The sequence below is a fragment of the Aquarana catesbeiana genome, linkage group LG12 (genome assembly GCF_042186555.1).
Source record: "Aquarana catesbeiana isolate 2022-GZ linkage group LG12, ASM4218655v1, whole genome shotgun sequence".
Taxonomy (NCBI): Eukaryota; Metazoa; Chordata; class Amphibia; order Anura; family Ranidae; genus Aquarana; species Aquarana catesbeiana.
The window spans coordinates 19,789,304-19,809,025 of NC_133335.1; the positions used below are offsets into that span (position 1 = coordinate 19,789,304).

At 43.1% G+C, this 19,722-nt stretch overlaps 1 protein-coding gene across 3 annotated transcripts in view; it reads right to left on the minus strand.

Moving 5' to 3' along the window:
* The window catches only part of LOC141113951 (interferon regulatory factor 4-like), a 52,665-nt gene that overhangs the window by 22,175 nt on the left and 10,768 nt on the right, over positions 1-19,722 (minus strand). For all 3 annotated transcript variants that reach the window (XM_073607329.1, XM_073607327.1, XM_073607328.1), the window contains exons 2-3: positions 2,345-2,565; positions 1,879-2,065 (exon numbers count right to left, since the gene is read on the minus strand). In XM_073607329.1, the coding sequence (XP_073463430.1) occupies positions 1,879-2,065; positions 2,345-2,557 (400 nt within the window). In that variant the 5' untranslated portion in view covers positions 2,558-2,565. The remainder of the gene's footprint in view (positions 1-1,878; positions 2,066-2,344; positions 2,566-19,722) is intronic.

Here is a 19,722-nt window from a genome sequence, read left to right on the forward strand (position 1 = left end):
TGGTCCAGGCTTGGGAAAAGTCCAGATCAGGATCCGCCCACATGCCTGGACCGGCACGTGGCTCAGCCTCTCCGCGAGCCGCTGAGAGCCTGAGTCGGCTGCTTATGCCCCCTCCACAGCCCAGCGCTCCAGTGAGTGCGGGGGGATGGACAGAGCAGAGAGCCGGTGACTCTCTGCGCAGGGAGCTCTGAGAACCCAGCGATTGATGGTGTTTGAACACTCGGTTCTCAGTCTTAGAGCTGGCGGGGAACAGATGCAGCATGCTGCATCCACCTAGGTAAGCATGATTTAAAAAAAATTCCCATACTACTCTTTTAAATTATTTCCTGTAGTTTTATGACCGTCTCATATGCAGCAGTGTGAGTCAGTCAGGGTTGTAATGCATGGCAGAGTGCTGTTCAGCTAACAATGGGAGCTTGCTGACAGAAGGAGGGAGCACATGCACCATCTTACAGTAACATTTATACTCACCTGGTGGATGCAGCATTGACCCGATGCTGCATCTGTCCTCCCCTCCACCTCTACACCAAGAACTGGGTGACCAAACACCACTGATCGCTCAGTTCTTGGTCTTCAATGTGCAGAGAGCCGGTGACTATCAGTCACCGGCTCTCTGCTCTGCCCCTCCAGCGCTCACTGGATTGCTGGGCTGTAGAGGGGGTGGGAGCGATTGGCTCAGTCTCCCAGCAGATCACTGAGCAGATGAGCCAGCTGCCAGTCCAGGCATCTTGGTGGATCCCAACATTAAGGACGGTATCTCTCCAGAGTCTGGACCGGCGTGGCATCAGCGGACAGCAGGCTTTAGCCCCTGTCGGCTGAATACGGGTCACAGCAGAGCAGAACAAAGTGCACTCCTGTGATCCCCAGAAGTTGGGCCAAAAACACTTTGGTCCTACTTCTCTATTAAAGCCCAACTCTAGTCAAAAGTTTGTTTTGGAGAAAGGCTTAATCAGGTTTTCACTCCATGAGGGAAATATCCCTTTTGTTTCCTGTTTTTTTTTTTTAACGGGTGTCAAACAGAAGAGGAATGAGGGAGATCCCCCAGTGGGAATGCAGAAAGCACTAGAGCTTTTTGTAGAGTGGGGAAGAGTGGCTCCCCTGCCAACGAGACATCCCTCCACTTCCTGTCCAGGTGATGGATGTCAGACAAAATGTGAGAGGTAATCTATCCAACCAGGTCATGAACAATACTAAAATATAGTTCTAACTCTTACCCGCTATATATAGAAAATAAAGACTGGAATTTAACACTAATACCGCGTACACACGATCAGGGTTTTGCCGACGGGATTCCGCTCAAGCTTGGCTTGTATACACACGGTCACACAAAAGTTCGCTTTCGACCGTCAAGAACACGGTGACGTACACCACTACAACGAGCTGAGAAAATGAAGTTCAATGCTTCCGAGCATGCGTCGAATTGTTTCCGAGCATGCGTAGGAATTTTGCACGTCGGAATTGCTACAGACAATCGCATTTTCGGATAGGAACTTTTTCCAACCGAAAAATTGAGAACATGCTGTCAATCTTTTGCTGGCTGGAATTCAGCCAGCAAAAGTCCGATGGAGCATACAGACGGTCGCATTTTCCGACCAAAAGCTCTCATCGGTCTTTTGTTGGCCGAATTTCCGATCGTGTGTATGTGGCATATCAGTACATGAGTCAAGTGGTGATACTCTCATGGTTATCTGCTGCGTCAGGGCTGAGGGAATCACAGGACTGGCTGAACAGAATCACCAATATTGTGTATGCAGCTATTTGGTTGTCGGTCAGCATTATCTGAGCATTATCTGCATGTTATAGCCCGACTCTATACTCCAGGCTGGTCACAGGAGATCTCAGGACCTTCCTCTTGTCCATATACAGTAAATTGCTTACTGCTACTGTCTTGTGGCTCGGACACAATCCTGTAGATTTTGTAGGGTTCCCCTGCATCCTGACAGCTCTCCGGGACCTCCTGGAAATCAGGGCTCTTGTTGAGTGCGCATCTGAGTCTGGTCTTCCATACAGAAGGATCTGCCTTTGAAGACCCTTCTCGGAACTTCCCCTTATACATCGCCCAGGCCTGTAGAAGCAATGGAGACATGACCACAGTGGTCTGAGGACTTTTTTTTATGTTTTGAGAGCTACGTAAAAAAAAAAAATACCATAAAAGGCTGCAATAATTTTTAGCTCTTGGTTCCATCATTAATAGCTTTGGTATTCAGACTCAAGAGAAAATGCTGGAGCAATGATCACATGATCTTTCTCTGATCCTGTCATTAGTATACATTATGTGGTTCACCTTTAATTTTTGTGGTGACCAGGTAAATCTGGTACTTCTAAAGTGCTGGGGTTGGTCTACCTTAAATAAAGCTGCATCTTCTTCCTCACTATAGTTCTGTTTGGAAGCGTGCTTCCATGGGATTCTGAACCTTGTCTTCTGCTCGTCCTCCCAGTGAAGGCCGGGGTACTTGCCGCTGTCGATCTGAAGTATCAGCCACTCTTTTAGTCTTAGAGGATGGGCAGGCTTCGTATACATCTGGACAAAGCGTTTGAATTCTTCAGCTATACTCATTTAGGACACTGAAATGACAAAAAGAAGAAGGATTGTGGAGGTAATCTAGATTTCTATAGCCCTTTGACCTTCATCCTAGCAAGTAAAATTGGAACCTCGGTAAAAAAAAATTTGATGGACAAGGAAAAACATGGAAGCTGCCACTGGTGAACTGAATAACTGATCCTGAAAACTCTAGTTGCCTGGCTATTGTGCCAAACCTCTGGCTTCAACACTTTAACTCAGGGGTTGTCAACTTATGAGCTAAAGGGGACCTCAAATGCGACCCCTGACATCACCAAAGGGCCACACCTAATGTTTAATATATGTAAATGCTTGAGAGGACTGTCAGAGACTGGAGACCTAATAGAGGAAAGGAGGGTCAGAGAGTGAGGACAGGATTCATTGTTGGCTGGGGACATGCTGCAGAAGACAATACAAAATAGGGAACATGTTACATGAGGCTAGCAGAGATCAATTCCATTACTCTAATCAATGTTCCCACTACAGACTGCTGAGGTCCGAGGGCCGCATATCATATACCAAAGGGCTGCAGGTTGAGCACCAGGGCCATTGCAAAAATACTGCGACAGGGCAGCCACTCTGCGCTGGATCACGTACATGTACCTGATACAGCAATTCTGGGTAAGGGACACGTGTGTGCACCCACTGCCCCATCTGTGCTGTGATTTGGTACAGCACAAGTCAGTCAGCAGGCCATAAATCATTGGCTTAGCCAATCACAGAACAGAGCCCTGTGTTTACTAACAACACAGGGCTTTTTACAAACAGCAGCGACGTGGCAGTCTTTTTCTCCTGCGAAGCAGGGAGAAAAAACAACCACATTGTTCAGTAAAAGCCGCACATATTACACGTTAGTCTGTTAGGCACACAGTTAACACTTTGATTGTGTGGTTTGAACACCGTTTTCATATGCGGGCGCAACTTACGTATGCGTTCACTTCTGTGCACGAGCTCGGCGGGACGTGGCGCTTAAAATCTTTTTTTTTTTTACTTTTTATTTTTTACAGGATTCAAAATAAGGTAGTACTGAGTATTACCAGGGAGGCTGACTTTTTAGGCTAAGAAACAGTGGAGAAGATATAGCAGTATAAAAAATATAAATTTATTGAAAAATACAGAAATCTAAAAAACAATGACAATTGTAACATATAGCATCTATGATTATTGTGCAGTGAGCCCTTGTATATCTACGCGTTTCGCCGTTAGGCTTCCTCAGGACACGGCCAAGGTTAACAGATGAGACAGAGAAGGGAATATGTCTCTCTATCTTAAATTGAAATGCAAAATCATGCAAGTCACGGTAGAATGAGAACGTTCAATCAGCAGTAAGAAAGTATATTAGATATGCAGGGGCATGTAAACAATATTCCTAATTATGGGAGCAGCCATTAGAGGGAGGAGGGCCAACACCGGATGCACCAATTAGATCCTGGATTTATTATCAGCAATGCTGAAGGCTCAATACAATCCCATCGCTGCATATTCAGGATACAAATAATCCAGCGTGCCCCTGGGAGACAGCAATACACTGCACCATGTCCTGGCCATGTCCTGAGGAAGCCTAATGGTGAAACGCGTAGACATGCAAGGGCTCACTGCACAATAATCATAGATGCTATATGTTACAATTGTCATTGTTTTTTTAGATTTCTGTATTTTTCAATAAATTTATATTTTTTATACTGCTATATCTTCTCCACTGTTTCTTAGCCTAAAAAGTCCGCCTCCCTGGTAATACTCAGTACTACCTTATTTTGTGTCCTCAATGATTTATGGACGTGGTTCATTTTTGGTGCACTTTCCTCTCTTTTTTTTTTTGTTTTTATTTTTACAATGTCCTTTAAAAAAAAAAAAAATTGGGACACTTTTTACAAGGAATGTAAACATCCATTGTAAAAGAAAAAAAAAAGCATGACAGGACCTCTTTAATGTGAGATCTGGGGTCAAAAAGACCTCAGATCTCATTTTTACACTTAAAGTGGAGTTCCACCAATTTAAAAGTCAGCAGCTTCAAAAAGTGTAGTTGACTTTTAATAAACACACACTCACCTGTCCCACGATCCAGCGATGCGGCCGCCCGAAGCCTCGCTCCTCTCCCCCGCCTCTCTGCGGCGCTGGCGTTGCGCGTTGTGAATAGCCGGGCAATCATCTGGGACCTGTGACATGTTCCAGAAGATTGCAGGGAGGGAGGGGGGAGAGGTGAACTTCTTTCCGGTGCCGCAGGGCCAGGGGAGGAAGTGGGAGCTGGGTACCTGTGAAAACTAGGTACCCGCTCCCCCCCCCCCCCCCCCCCGCTGAAAAATGACATGCCAAATGTGTCACAAGTACTTAAAGCGCAAGTTACATTTTTGGGTGGAACCCCGCTTCAAATGCGATAAAAATAAATAAATGTCTTTTCAAAAAAAAATTTAAAAATTCCCTTTAAGACCATTGGGCGGAAGTGACGTTTGACGTCACTTCCGTCATCCAATGTTATGGAGTCGAACGGGGGCCATCTTTCCCTCACTAGGCTACATGCTACTGAGGGGAAAGGATCGGATCTATTACCGACGGCTCCGGTAAGCGGCGGAGATGACCGGAGTGCAGCGAGAGGGAGGGGGCACCTCTCCAGCCACCGATAAAAGTGATCTCACGGCGAATCCGCTGCGGCGGCTACTTTTATCTGAAAGAAGACCGCCCGCCGCTGAAGAAAATACCGGGGTATTCTACGTCAAAGTACTGACGTACAATGACGCCGTTTTGCGGGAAGTAGTTAAATATGTATGATAAATGGAAGACTCTGCTTTTAGGCTGGGTTCACACCGCAGCACAGGGGTCCGGTGCGTCTCCATTCACCGTTTCAGGATTGATTTTGGGCTGTGTTCGGACCTGAAATGGACCAGAAGATGCACAGGACTCCTGTGCAATTTGCACCGAAGCCGCCGCGTAGATGTGTGAACTGGCTCCATAGAGAGCCCGGCATAATCTCCTGCTATGCGAATTGGATGCGGGGAAACCCGGACACATTATTAAGACAGGAATGTGTCTTTGAACAAGGCTTAACAGGAGGGTGAGGGGGCACTATGTGTGCCACGTTACTATTCTCTTTGTTGTGCCCAAAGGTGTCCCAGGATTGTATATCCCAGGTATACAATCCTATAGTGCAGTGATGGTGAACCTTGGCACCACAGATGTTTTGGAACTACGTTTCCCATGCTGCTCATGCAGTTTGCAGTGTAGTTGAGCATCATGGGAAATGTAGTTCCAAAACATCTGGGGTGCCAAGGTTCGCCATCACTGCTATAATGTATACTTTACTGTGCTTCTAAAGTGTTCGGGTTTGGCTTGAAGAAAAAGTGGCAACTCTTCCCTCTCTATTTGTTCTGTTTACCATTATCAGTGAAAGTAAAAGAAAATCACACATTTTGGGTTGTCCCCAGAAAAGTAATAGAGGATAAATCTTCCAATGGGGACACTGGGAAGTCCCCAAGGAATTCCCTTAATTTGCAGGGATTTACTCTTACTTCCTGTTTGGCTATGGGACAGGAAGTGAAGGGAAATCTTTGCAATGGGACACAGATGACGATAAGAAAAAAAAAATCTTACAGGGGATAACCCTCCCTTACTCTATCCAAAATAGACAAAAAAAAAGTTCTGCCTATAGTTCTACTTTAATAACCGGGGAAGGAAGTGGTAGGGAAAATCTTTCCACCAGAGACCCAGACAGCATTAAAAACCTGACAGGGCCTATAACTCTTTATATCACTTTGCTAACAATAAAAAATAAATAAATTTTGGCTGGAAGCGAGCTTTGAATGACTAAGTGCTTTGTATAGCAGTTTGTACGTTATCAATTTTTAATGGAACCAGAGACTTCCATTAAGCAGCACTGAGGGACACTTGTTTTCATTCATCCCACAAACACTCTCATACAGGCACATTTCAAACAAACGCACTATTTACTCTTCTCAAGGAAGTGTTGAGCAATTATTCCAACGGTTGTTGGACCTTTTGACGTTAGTGATTCTCCTTTCCCTAAATGCTTCAACATTTCCTGCTTAATTTCTGTTTTGACACAGTTCCTCTTCCCATTGACTTTCCATCATGAGTAATAATGTATAACACATATGCAGTTGCAATTTTGTTATTATTATTATTATTATTTAAGGTACTTATATAGCGCCGTCAATTTACACAGTGCTTTACATATACATTGTATAATAATACATAATACACATAATACATAATAATAATACATTGTACATTCACATCAGTCCCTGCCCTCAAGGAGCTTCCAATCTAAGGTCCCTAACTCACATTCATATACTAGACAGATTTAGACAGGATCCAATTAACCTCCCAGCATGTCTTTGGAGTGTGGGAGGAAACCGAAGTACCCGGAGGAAACCCACGCAGGCACAGGGAGAACATGCAAACTCCAGGCAGGTAGTGTCGTGGTTGGGATTTGAACCAGCGACCCTTTTTACTGCTAGGCGAGCGTGCTCTTATGTACACCAATGACCAGAGTTATGCCTCGTACACACGTTCCGAATATCGTACGACCGATCGTACGAACGTTCTCGCTTAAATAGTCGCAAGTAGAAATTGAATAGCTAATAAAGTCACGAAAATTCTCGTACAACAGACAAAAAAAAATCGGAAGTGATGTCATGTGTTGTAAGGTATTTTCGGACGACAACTATACTGACTAAACAAAAATCGTACGAGGAAAATTTTCGTGTATGTCCGATCGAATAATATCAGATGAACGGTCGTAAACACGATCTGAATATCGTACGATCCTTCCTCGGACGACCGTTTTCGTACGATATTTACAGTGGAACTCCAGCTTAACTCCCCCACCTCCCACCACCACCACCACCACCTGCCCTCCCTTAAGCCCTCGCCACTTTTTTTAAACTGCTTTATATATAATGTGAGGCACTGGCTGGCAAGGTTGTAGCTGGTGTATACAGTGGGGGAAATAATTATTTGATCCCCTAAAAGATTTTGTAAGTTTGCCCACTTACAAAGAAACGAAGGGTCTATAACTTTTATCGAAAGTGGGTTTTAAATGATAGAGACAGAATATCAACCAAAAAATCAGAAAAAAACACAATACAAATGTCATAAATTGAGTTGCAGTTCAGTGAGTAAAATAAGTATTTGATCCACAGACTGGCTACAGTAGGTGCTCATGTGGTACACAGATTAGTCCTGTCAGTTTAAGAAGATGCTCCTAACGATAACTCGTTATGTGTATAAAAGACACCTGTCCACAGAATCTCTTTCTTCCATTCAAACCTCACCATCATGGGCAAGACCAAAGAGCTGTCAAAGGATGTCAGGGACACGATTGTAGACCTGCACAAGGCTGGAATGGGATACAAGACCATCACCAAGCAGCTTGGTGAGAAGGAGACAACTGTTGGAGCGATTATTCACAAATGAAAGAAATACAAAATAACGATCAATTACCCTTGGTCTGGAGCTCCATGCAAGATTTCGCATCATGGGGTAAGGATGATCATGAGAAAAGTGAGGGATCAGCCCGGAACTAACCAGGAGGAGCTTGTGAATGATCTCAAGGCAGTTGGGACCACAGTCACCAAACAAACCATTAGCAACATAATACGCCACCATGGACTGAAATCCTGCAGCATCTGCAAGGTCCCTTCCTCAAGAAGGCACATGTACGGGCCCGTCTAAAGTCAATGAACATCTAAAAGATTCAGAGAAGGACTGGGAGAAAGTGCTGTGGTCAGATGAGACCAAAATTGAGCTCTTTGGCATTAACTAGACTTGCCGTGTTTGGAGGAAGAAAAATGCTGACTATGACCTTAAGAAAACCATCCCTACAGTCAAGCACGGAGGTGGAAACATTGTGCTTTTGGGTTTTTGTGCTGCTAAAGGTACAGGCTGACTTTGCCACATTGAGGGGCCAATAGATGGGGCCATGTATTGTAAAATCTTGGATGAGAACCTTCTTCCCTCAGCTAGAACACTGAAGATGGGTCGTGGATGGGTCTTCCATGATGACAATGACACAAAACATACCGCTAAGACAACAAAGGAGTGGCTCAAGAAAAAGCACATTAAGGTCATGGAGTGGCCTAGCCAGTCTCCAGACCTGAATCCTATAGAAAATATATGGCGGGAGCTGAAACTTCGAGTTGCCAAGCAACAGCCAAGAAACCTTAAGGATTTAGAGAAGATCTGTAAAGAAGAGTGGATCAAAATCCATCCTGAGATGTTTGCAAACCTGGTCACCAACTACAAGAAACGTCTTACCTCTGTGCTTGCCAACAAGAGTTTCTCCACCAAGTACCAAGTCATGTTTTTCTTGGGGATCAAATACTTATTTTACTCACTGAACTGCGCCTCCATTTATAACATTTGTATCATGTGTTTTTTCTGGATTTTTGGTTGATATTCTGTCTCTATCATTTAAAATACACCTATGATACAAATGATAGACCTTTCATTTCTTTGTAAGTGGGCAAACTTACAAAATCTGCAGGGGATCAAATAATTATTTCCCTCACTGTATGTGTTACCTAGGTTTCTCACCTACACATGGTAAAGGGCTCCAGGATTTGTACCTCTTATGAAGAAAACAAACTTTGTTTATTTCATATCTTAAAATGTTTTGGGTTGGATCCTGGAGGCTTTGTAGAGCTTTGGTTGTGGTAAAGCCTTCGGTCCCAGATGTAATGGCTCGTACACACAATCAGAAAATCGTACAAAAAAAAAAATACAACTTTCAACGCGATCGTACGATAATCTGATCGTTAGTACACGGCTTTCGAGAGCCGATCACGAGAATTTACCCGATATTATCCAATGGGACAAGCACGAAAAGATTTTTTCGTACAATATCAGATCATCCGATTTTCGTTTAATCAGTACAGTTGTCATTGGAGAATACAATAAAAATACAATAAAATACATGACATCACTTCAAAATTTTTATTCTGTCGTACGAGAATTTTCGTAACTTTAGTAAACTCTTTATTTTCGATATGAGATTAGCATGCAAAAAAAAAAAAAAACGGGCGATCAATCGTCCAATAATCTCATCATGTGTACCAGGCATTAGTTTACCTGGCAGCTGGGCCTCACTAATTAGGTCTTTATAGACAGGAGCTGACTGAGGCTCTACGGCTCTCTCTTTGCTATTTGATAACCTGCTGCTGAGTAAAAGGCTGGTTACTGACAGAAGAACACTGAAAATGTACACATACTTTTTTTTTTTTTGGGGGGGGGGATCTATTAGAAAGCACCACGTTTGTCAGGAACCAACATCATTTTAGTTGGTGGCTCAGATGAGCATATGTTTTTTGTTTGTTGTATGCAATACACTTGCATTAAACTGCGTGTGTTTCTTGCCTAGCTGAATTAAAGGGCGGGATAAACCTACTTGAGCTGTTCCTGGGTGTCCCTACAATTATTCTTGCAGACTAATGGCTGGTCCGATGACATCATGGGTCCAACTTCCTAGACTGAGCGGCAGTCGCACACTATTACGATCAGAACAGGAGTACCGTGAGTTAATGCTGCAACGATGACAGCTTGGGCTCACAGGAAATTGTCTGGATGGTGCTGGCTATCATTCTACCCAAATGAGGTTTGATGGCCAGCTATGGAGATTTTTTAATTTTTTTTTTTTTAGTATGAAGAGAGGGTACTCTTTTGGGTACCCAGAAGAGGACCAGTGGTCAGCTGGCCAGCTCATGAGAAGAAGGTTTTTTTTTTTTTAGTATGAGTTGGTTTTTTCTTTACTATGGGTATTTTGAGAGTGCTCAAAAGTGACTCCTTTTACTTCCCCATTTAACAGTTCCTTTTTACAGAGAGGTTTCTGCAAGCTGTTCATTGCTCCTTCTCTCATGTCAGAGAACTCGTATTAGGAATAATACTATTAACTGTCTAGCACAGGGTTTCTCAACCAGGGTTCCTCCAGAGGTTTCTAGGGGTTCCTTGAGCATTGATCAACTTCTGACTCTCAGATAAGTTCCCTCTGACACCGTTGATCTTTTTAGCTATCTGTAAGCTGCTAATTCATCCCAATGTCCACAAGTGTAAGGAGCATTCTTCTGACTAACCATCACACTAATGTATCATGAATTTTAGATATAGTATTTTTTAGCAGGGGTGCCCTAAGATCAGAAAGTTATTTCAAGGGTTCCTCTGTCTTCAAAAGGTTGAGAAAGGCTGGTCTAGCATATAGGAGGAGCCCATACACAGAGACATGTTTAAACAGGTGACAGGGGATTGCCTGATAACGCAATTATCTGTTACCGATGACATTTGGTAACTGGACAGCTGCTCACTCACAGCCCAATGCACAGACACCCAGCATAGTCCACCTAGGAGGAGGATCTTCCATATATGTTCCCTGGCTCTTGCCCAAGAAAGTAACCTAAACAACATATGCGCCTTACCCATGCATTACTCAACTAGATTGCAGGACAGCCCTTCCCATGCTACAGGATTCTATCTTCATAGCAACTGTGACAACACTTCTTCGATACCAATGAGATTGTCTTTTTTAACCACTACCCCCTTCCTGCCCAGACCAATTTTCAGCTTTCAGCTCTCTCACACTTTGAATGACAAATACTCAGTCATGCAACACTGTACCCATATGAAATTGTTGTCCTTTTTTTTTCACACAAATCAAGCTTTCTTTTGGTGGTATTTATTCACCACTAGGTTTTTTTATTTTTTTTGCGCCATAAATAAAAAAAGACAGAGAATTTTGTAAAAAAAAACTATTTTTATTTTTTTAGTTTCTGTTATAAAATTTAGCAAATTAGTAATTTTTCATCATAAATTTTGGCCAAAATTTATACTGCTACATATTTTTGGTAAAAACAACCCAAATTTGTGTATATTATTTGGTCTTTGTGAAGGTTATGGAGTCTACAATCTATGGCGCCAATCATTGAAAATGAATCATACCTGATCACGCCTGATCTACTGACGGCCTTTCTCATTTCTTGAGACACTAACAAGTCGGGAAAGTACAAATACCCCCAAATTATCCCTTTTTGGAAAGTAGACTATCTAAAGTATTTTGTAAGAGGCATGGTGAGTTTTTTGAAGTTGTAATTTTTTCCCACAATTCTTTGCAAAATTAATATTTTTTTTTTTTCACAAAATGTCATATGCATACTTGCAACTACACCCCAAAATACATTCTGCTACTCTTCCCAAGTATGGCGATACCACATGTGTGGGATTTTTTCACAGCATGGCCACATACAGAGGCCCAACATTTAAATAGAACCTTCAGGCGTTCTATAAGCATAAATTACATCTAATGTCATGACTACCTATCACACTTTTGAAGGCCCTGGAGCACCAGGACAATGGAAACGCCAACAAAATTACCCAATTTTGTTTTGGAAAGCAAACACCCCAATAATATATTGTATGAGAAATAATGAGTCTTTTGAACATGTCATACTTTTCCACAAGTTTTTAGAAAATGTGGAAGAAAATGAAAATGCATTTTTTTTTTTACACAAAGTTGTCCATTTATAAGATATTTCTAACACATACAGTGAGGGAAAAAAGTATTTGAACCCCTGATGATTTTGTACGTTTGCCCACTGACAAAGAAATGATCAGTCTATAATTTTAATCGTCGGTTTATTTTAACAGTGAGAGACAGAATAACAACAAAAATATCCAGAAAAACGCATTTCAAAAAAGTTATACATTGATTTTCAATTTAATGAGTGAAATAGGAATTTGACCTCTTCGCAAAACATGACTTAGTACTTGGTGGTAAAACCCTTGTTGGCAATCACAGAGGTTAGACGTTTCTTGTAGTTGGCCACCAGGTTTGCACACATCTCAGGAGGAATTTTGTCCCACTCCTCTTTGCAGATCCTCTCCAAGTCATTAAGGTTTCGATGTTTGGTAACGCGAAACTTCAGCTCCCTCCACATATTTTCTATGGGATTAAGATCTGGAGACTGGCTAGGCCACTCCAGGACCTTAATGTGCTTCTTCTTGAGCCACTCCCTTGTTGCCTTGGCCGTGTGTATTGGGTCATTGTCATGCTGGAATACCCATCCACAACCCATTTTCAATGCCCTGGCTGAGGGAAAGAGGTTTTCACACAGCATTTGATGGTAGATGGCCCCATCCATCGTCCCCTTGATGCAGTGAGGTTGTCCTGTCCCCTTAGCAGAAAAACACCCCAAAGCATAATGTTTCCACCTCCACGTTTGACGGTGGAGATGGTGTTCTTGGGGTCATAGGCAACATTCCTCCTCCTCCAAACATGGTGAGTTGAGTTGATGCCAAAGAGCTTGATAATGGTCTCATCTGACCACAAAACTTTCACCCAGTTCTCCTCTGAATCATTCAGATGTTCATTAGCAAACTTCAGATGGGGCTGTACATGTTCTTTCTTGAGCAGGGGGACCTTGCAGGCATTGCAGGATTTCAGTTCTTGACGGCGTAGTGTGTTACCAATTGTTTTCTTAGTGACTATAGTCCCAGCTGCCATGAGATCATTGACAAGATTCTCCCATGTAGTTCTGGGCTGATTACTCACCATTCTCATGATCATTAAAACTCCACGAGGTGAGATCTTGCATAAAGCCCCAGACCGAGGGAGATTGACAGTTATTTTGTGTTTCTTCCATTTGCGAATAATTGCACAAACTGTTTTCACCCTCTCACCAAGCTGCTTGGCGATGGTCTTGTAGAGAAGTCCAGCCTTGTGTAGGTCTACAATCTTGTGCCTGACATTCCTGGACAGCTCTTTGGTCTTGGCCATGGTGGAGAGATTGGAATCAGAATGATTGATTGATTGTTTTTGTGGACAGGGCAGGGCCTTGGAGTTATTGCTTTGACCCAAGTCCAGTCCAGTCCAGGAACAGGAAGAGGAGGATTTCTTGGACCAAAAATTGGTTGCTTTATTAATCGTGACCAATTATGTCATATCCCTTTGCTGCGGGAGCTCCAGGAGAATAATCCGGATGATTTTCAAGAATTATCTCCAGATGACGGACCCCTGCTTTCACCAAATCTTGGCATTGTTGACCCCCTATATTAAGAAGCAGGACACGAGGCTTTTTATTTTATTTTGTGGTTGAATAATGATTTGATATATTTTTTATAATTTTTGGATGCATAGAATGCACTTTTTGGTTAACTTCTATTGGCAGATAGCATGTCTAATTTTATTTACTTTATTTTTTTAATGCACAAGAAAAAAATAGTGTAGAATAATACTTGGCTATGTGTTTTACTTCAGATGACAGTTTGGTAGTAGGCAGTTACATTAAAAAAAAATACAATGTAAAATTAACAAGGGACACCAACATAGTTGTATCTTTGATCTTAAAAACTACGGGATAATAGTGTTGTGGTAATTTGCCTCCCCAAAAAAAGCATAATAATATTATTCTTGATATCACTAGAAAATAAAAGCCTTTTAAAGTACGTTTGCCATAACTCCATCAGAATCACCAGCAAAGCAGCTTCATTATTATCCCATTAAAGAAGAAGAGAATTGTGCGCTGCATTCCGATATTTCATAGTTTACCACGTCACGAATGTTAATTCTATATTACGAACGCTAGTTTACAAGACCGATTGCTTCCGGCTCGTCCTTGCTTCCGAGCATGCGTGTTTGTACTTTGGACTTTTGTCCGATGGACTTGTGTACACACACTCAGAAAATCCGACAACAGACATTTGTCTGCGGAAAATTTTAAAGCCTGCCATCCAACATTTGTCTGCGGAAAATTTGACAACAATTGTCCGATGGAGCGTACAAACGGTCGGATTTTCCGCCAACAGCCTGACATCACACATTTCCTGTCGGAAAATCCGACCGTGTGTACGAGGCTTTAGGGCCTTGGTCAGTTAAGACCTGGGCACAGGGGTAGAGACTTCTCCCACCCAAATCTCTTTGAAGCCTCTACTCTCCAGACCCTAATCTGGAAATCGCAAAACCTGGAGAAAAACAAAAAAATAGTTTCCTCCATCCAGAAAAACAAGCAAGTTTCACATTATGACATTGCCTTGTTGCAAAAAAAACAAAACAGTGGTTTATATACACACGCAAGAAAAAAAACAAAAAAAAAACAGCATTTTTTTTTTTTAATTTCAATTTCTTTATTGATTTTTTTTTTTCCTGAATCAAAACTATAACACAAAGTGTGGATGCAACCTCGCTGTATCATCAGTATACACGATTTCTTAATACAGTGGAACCTCAGTTTGCGAGTAACGCTGTTAACGAGCGTTTCGCAGACCCGAGCACTGTATTTCTAAAAATCCTAACTCGATTTGCGAATGTTGTCTCGCAAAACGAGCAGGATTCAGGCCAAAAGCGGGGTGCGGTACCGCTTTTGGCCTGAGGTGGGGGGCGCCGGAGTCGAGCAGAGCCGAAAGTCGCCAGTCGGCGTCTTTCGGAAATGCACGGAAAGGCCCGAGGACAGTTCGGCTGACCTTGGCCCTTGGCAAACCTTGGAAAGGCTTGTGAACGGAGTCTTTCCGAGGTTTGCCGAAGTGTCCCTCGGGCCTTTTCGGCCGTTCGCAAGGCTCTCCGGTGCCCCCCGCCCCTGGCCGCATGCAGTATTGCATCCCATTGAAGTCAATGCGGAACAAATTATTTTCGTTTCCATTGACTTCAGTGGGAAAACTCGCTTTGATATGCGAGTACATTGGATTACGAGCATACTCCTGGAACGGACTATGCTCGTAATCCGAGGTTCCACTGTACATTCTTAACACAGACCCCCACTCCCGACCCCTACCCCCCCCCCCTCCTAAACCCACCCCCCCACTCTATCCCTCTCCCTCCCCATTTACCTTTCTCGCTCCAGATCTATCCTATTCTTTTCCACTGTTCCTCCTCTCCCTCGGTGTATCTATCTTATTGCTTCCTCTACTATGGTTTATACCAGGGGTGTCCAAACTTTTTTCAAAGAGGGCCAGATTTCATGAAGTGAACATGCCTGAGGGCCGACTATTTTGCCTGACTTTCTTTGAACCATTAAAATGAAATGCAAATTAAATATTTTATGCAAAGTTTATTGCAAACGGCATACTTTTCATTTCGTCACATGGATAACAAATCTAAACAGGTGTTAAATCACTCTGCTTTTCATATCTGAAGGACAGATGAAAAAAAAATCCAGGGAGCTGAAATATGTGTCAGGAACATTGTAAAGTACATTGCATATTATAATAAAGGTCGTCAACTTTTAAGTTAAAAAAAATTGGAACAGGAACATAACACCAAGTATACATCTTGTGTCCAAATATATTCATAACTGATTTAGACCAACTGACATTAAAGTGGTGTTCCGGCCAAAATTATAATTTTTAAATAAAAATACCCCTATAATACACAAGCTTAATGTATTCTAGTAAAGTTAGTCTGTAAACTAAGGTCTGTTTTGTTAGTTTATAGCAGTAGTTTGTTATTTTATAAACTTACAGCAGGCCGTGGCCATCTTAAGTGTGGGCATCTGAAGCCAGACTGTATTTCTTCCTGGATCTCATCCTTGCAGATCTCGCACATGCTCAGTGCAGCACAAGCAGTATAATAGGTTTCAGGTCAGGTTTCCACAGCAACGGCAGCGTCAGAGGAAGTTGCCGCCCCTACCCAGAAGGCATTGCAAACAGGAAATGATGCGATGGGCCACGGCCAGGGAGGAGGAAGTAAAAAATGAATACAGCAGATATACAGTAGGTGCTGAGAAAAAAAATAAAAAAATATCCAATTCGTTTACAGTGCACAGTTTAGTGAGGGATGTTGAAGAGTTGTAAAAGTGGGTGGAACTCCACTTTAATATCTGATGAAATCTCTTCAATTCTCCCTGCTACAGTGTTACGAGCCAGGCAAATGTTGGCAAACTCTTGCTTTATCTCGGGACAGATATTCTCAACCATTTTCATAACGCATTCTTTGATAAAGTCACCCTCAGCAAAAGATTTGCAATTTTTTTAGCAATTAACGTTGCCACCTCATAGCTCGCCTTTGTGGCATTTTCATTTGACTCACGGGCTCTTGTGAAAAATCGCTGTTGTGTCATTAAAACAGCTTCAAGTTGTTAGCTTGTCGTATGTGCTATGTCGCGACTGGTAGTGTCTCTTGACATTAAAATCCTTATAAACAGCCACAGTCTCTTGGCATATCAGACAAGCACAGTGATTCCGTATTTCAGTGAAGAAATATTCAACTTTCCACTTGTCCTGGAAGCGGCGGCCCCTCACTGTCAACTTTCCTTCTCTTGTTTACAGTCGCCATTTTAGAGATTGCCAGAGGTTTTGGTCTAAGTGTGTTCGTCCGATACACTAATACACTGCCCAACAAGAATTCTCCTACCTTTTGTGGCTGTGCGTGGTGAAGAGGATGAGTTATTTGGATATATATTTCCTCTTCTTTATCCCCTGAGAAATCTGGCCTTTATCACTTTGGTGGCCCCCAGGCTCCGATCAGGGCAAGGATGAGCTTCTTTTTTTTTCTTTTGGTCTCTCTGGGCCCCACTTGTAATTTGCCCTTATCTCTTCTGTGGCCCCCAGGCTCCGATCAGGGCAAGGATGAGCTGTTTTTTTATATTTCTCTCTTGCCCCCACAAGGATGAGCTTTTTTTTATATTTTTCTCTGGCCCCCACAAGGATGAGCTTAGTTTTTTTAAATATTACATATACTCTCTTTATATAACTTAGAACGGTACTTATCTTATCCACTGAGAAATCCCTGAGCGCCTCTCACTGACACTCACAGGGATGACGTCGGGCGTGTTCACAAGTCGATGTGCCCGAGCCCACTAGGATGCTGACAGCGCGCAGCCAATCGCCGCCGCCAATCGCCGCCGCCAATCACAGTCACTGAGAGCTCTGCAGCGGTGAAAATGATTTATGCCACGTACACACGGTCGGACTTTTCATCTACAAAAGTCTGACGGACGCCGACGGACTAAAGCTGGCTGACAATCCGATCGTGTGTGGGCTTCCCCGGACTTTCAGCGGACTTTCAGCAGACTTTTCCAGCCGCAAATCTGACGGACTTTAGATTTGAAACATGCTTCAAATCTTTACGTCGTAACTACGCCGGACCCAGAAATCCGCTCGTCTGTGTGCTAGTCCGACGGGCAAAAACCCACGCTAGGGCAGCTATTGGCTACTGGCTATGAACTTCCTTATTTTAGTCCGGTGTACGTCATCACGTACGAATCCGTCGGACTTTTGTGTGATCGTATGTAGGCAAGTCCGTTCGTAAGAAAGTCTGCCGCAAGTCCGCCAAAAGTACGCCAAAAGTCCGACAAAAGTCCATCGAAAGTCTGTCGGACAGGCTGTCGGACTTTTGTAGACGAAAAGTCCGACCGTGTGTACACGGCATTAGTGTCTGTTATTGGTGCGGCGCGCTGTCATCTTCCCAACGGGCTTTGGAACACACCCTAGCTTATCAGTGAGAGGCGCTCAGGATTTCTCAGGGAATAAGAGAATATATATATATATATATATATATATATATATATATATTAAAAAAACGGGCTCATGCATACCCTGTGGGGGCCACAATAGTGATAAAAGCAAACTGCAAGTGGGGGCCGCGTAAAACCGGGTCGCGGGCCGCAAATGGCCCATGGGCCGGACTTTGGACATGCCTGGTTTATACCCTATGCTCCCATTACTTCTGCAAATCTTATTGTTAACTTGTAATCAACCCATTCCCGCCATTTCTCTTCAAAGTCCTCCATTCCCTGTCCATCACTGAACCTTAGATATTCTAATGCCCTGTACACACGGTCGGACATTGATCGGACATTCCGACAACAAAACCCATGGAATTTTTTCCGACGGATGTTGGCTCAAACTTGTCTTGCATACACACGGTCGCACAAAGTTGTCGGAAAATCCGATCGTTCTGAACGCGGTGACGTAAAACGCGTACGTCGGGACTATAAACGGGGCAGTAGCCAATAGCTTTCGTCTCTTAATTTATTCTGAGCATGCGTGGCACTTTGTGCGTCGGATTTGTGTACACACGATCGGAATTTCCGACAACGGATTTTGTTGTCGGAAAATTTTATAGCCTGCTCTCCAACTTTGTGTGTCGGAAATTCCGATGGAAAATGTGTGATGGAGCCTACACACGGTCGGAATTTCAGACAACAAGGTCCTATCACACATTTTGCGTCGGAAAATCCGACCGTGTGTATAGGGCATAAGTTTTGGATTTCATTTATTTTATTACACCAGTTCTTCATGGTGGGCCTTTCTGTTTCCTGCCAATGTCTAGGTATAAGGCTTTTAGCCGCGTTTAAAAGCTGTGGAAGCAACGTTCTTATATATTGCTTAGTTGGCATTCTTATCCCGTGGAATAGGCAGCCCCACGGGTCGTCAGGGACCTCTTTGTTGGTTATCTCTCTAATTATTTGCCTAATCTCCCCCCAGTATTTTTTAATTTCAGGACAATGCCACCAAATGTGGGACATGGTCCCAATTTCTTTGCACCCTCGCCAACATAATTGTGATTTTTCACTTTGACATTTTGTGCCTTATCGCGGGTGATGTACCATCGGGCCAAGCACTTATAGCTTAACTCTATCATATTGCTATTGACCGAAGTAGTGTGTACCCGCCTAAATATTTGCCTGATCTCCGCCTTATTTACTGATATTACCAATTCCCACTTCTCAATGTATGGTGGTATCTCCGGCCCTGTCCCGTCGTTCAGCACTCTGTAAATCCTAGAAATCACCTTCTTCCTTTCTTTATCTACACAGATTTTCTCTAAAGGAAGTAGATTGTCTGCCGATCTAATGGGCAGGGGCAGAGTCTCAATGAAGTGTTTCAATTGGCTTTACCGCCATACATCTATGGCCATCAGCTCCTTTTTATTTTTTAGTTCCTGAAGTGTGTATTTTACCTTGTTGCATTATATCTTTTAGTTGTGCATTCTCCTGTATTATCCAGTTACCAAACAGTGTCTCTATTCCTGGTGTGAAATATTCTGTATTTTTCAATGGTATTAACCCCCCTGGCGGTATTCCCGAGTCTGGCTCGGGGTGGATTTTACATACCAAAAGCGGTATCCCCGAGCCAGATTCGGGCTTGCATCGCAGGATCCAGGAAGAGATTACTTACCTTGTCCCCTGGTTCCTGCGATGTCTCTCCGCTGTGATCGGCGAGCCGCTGTG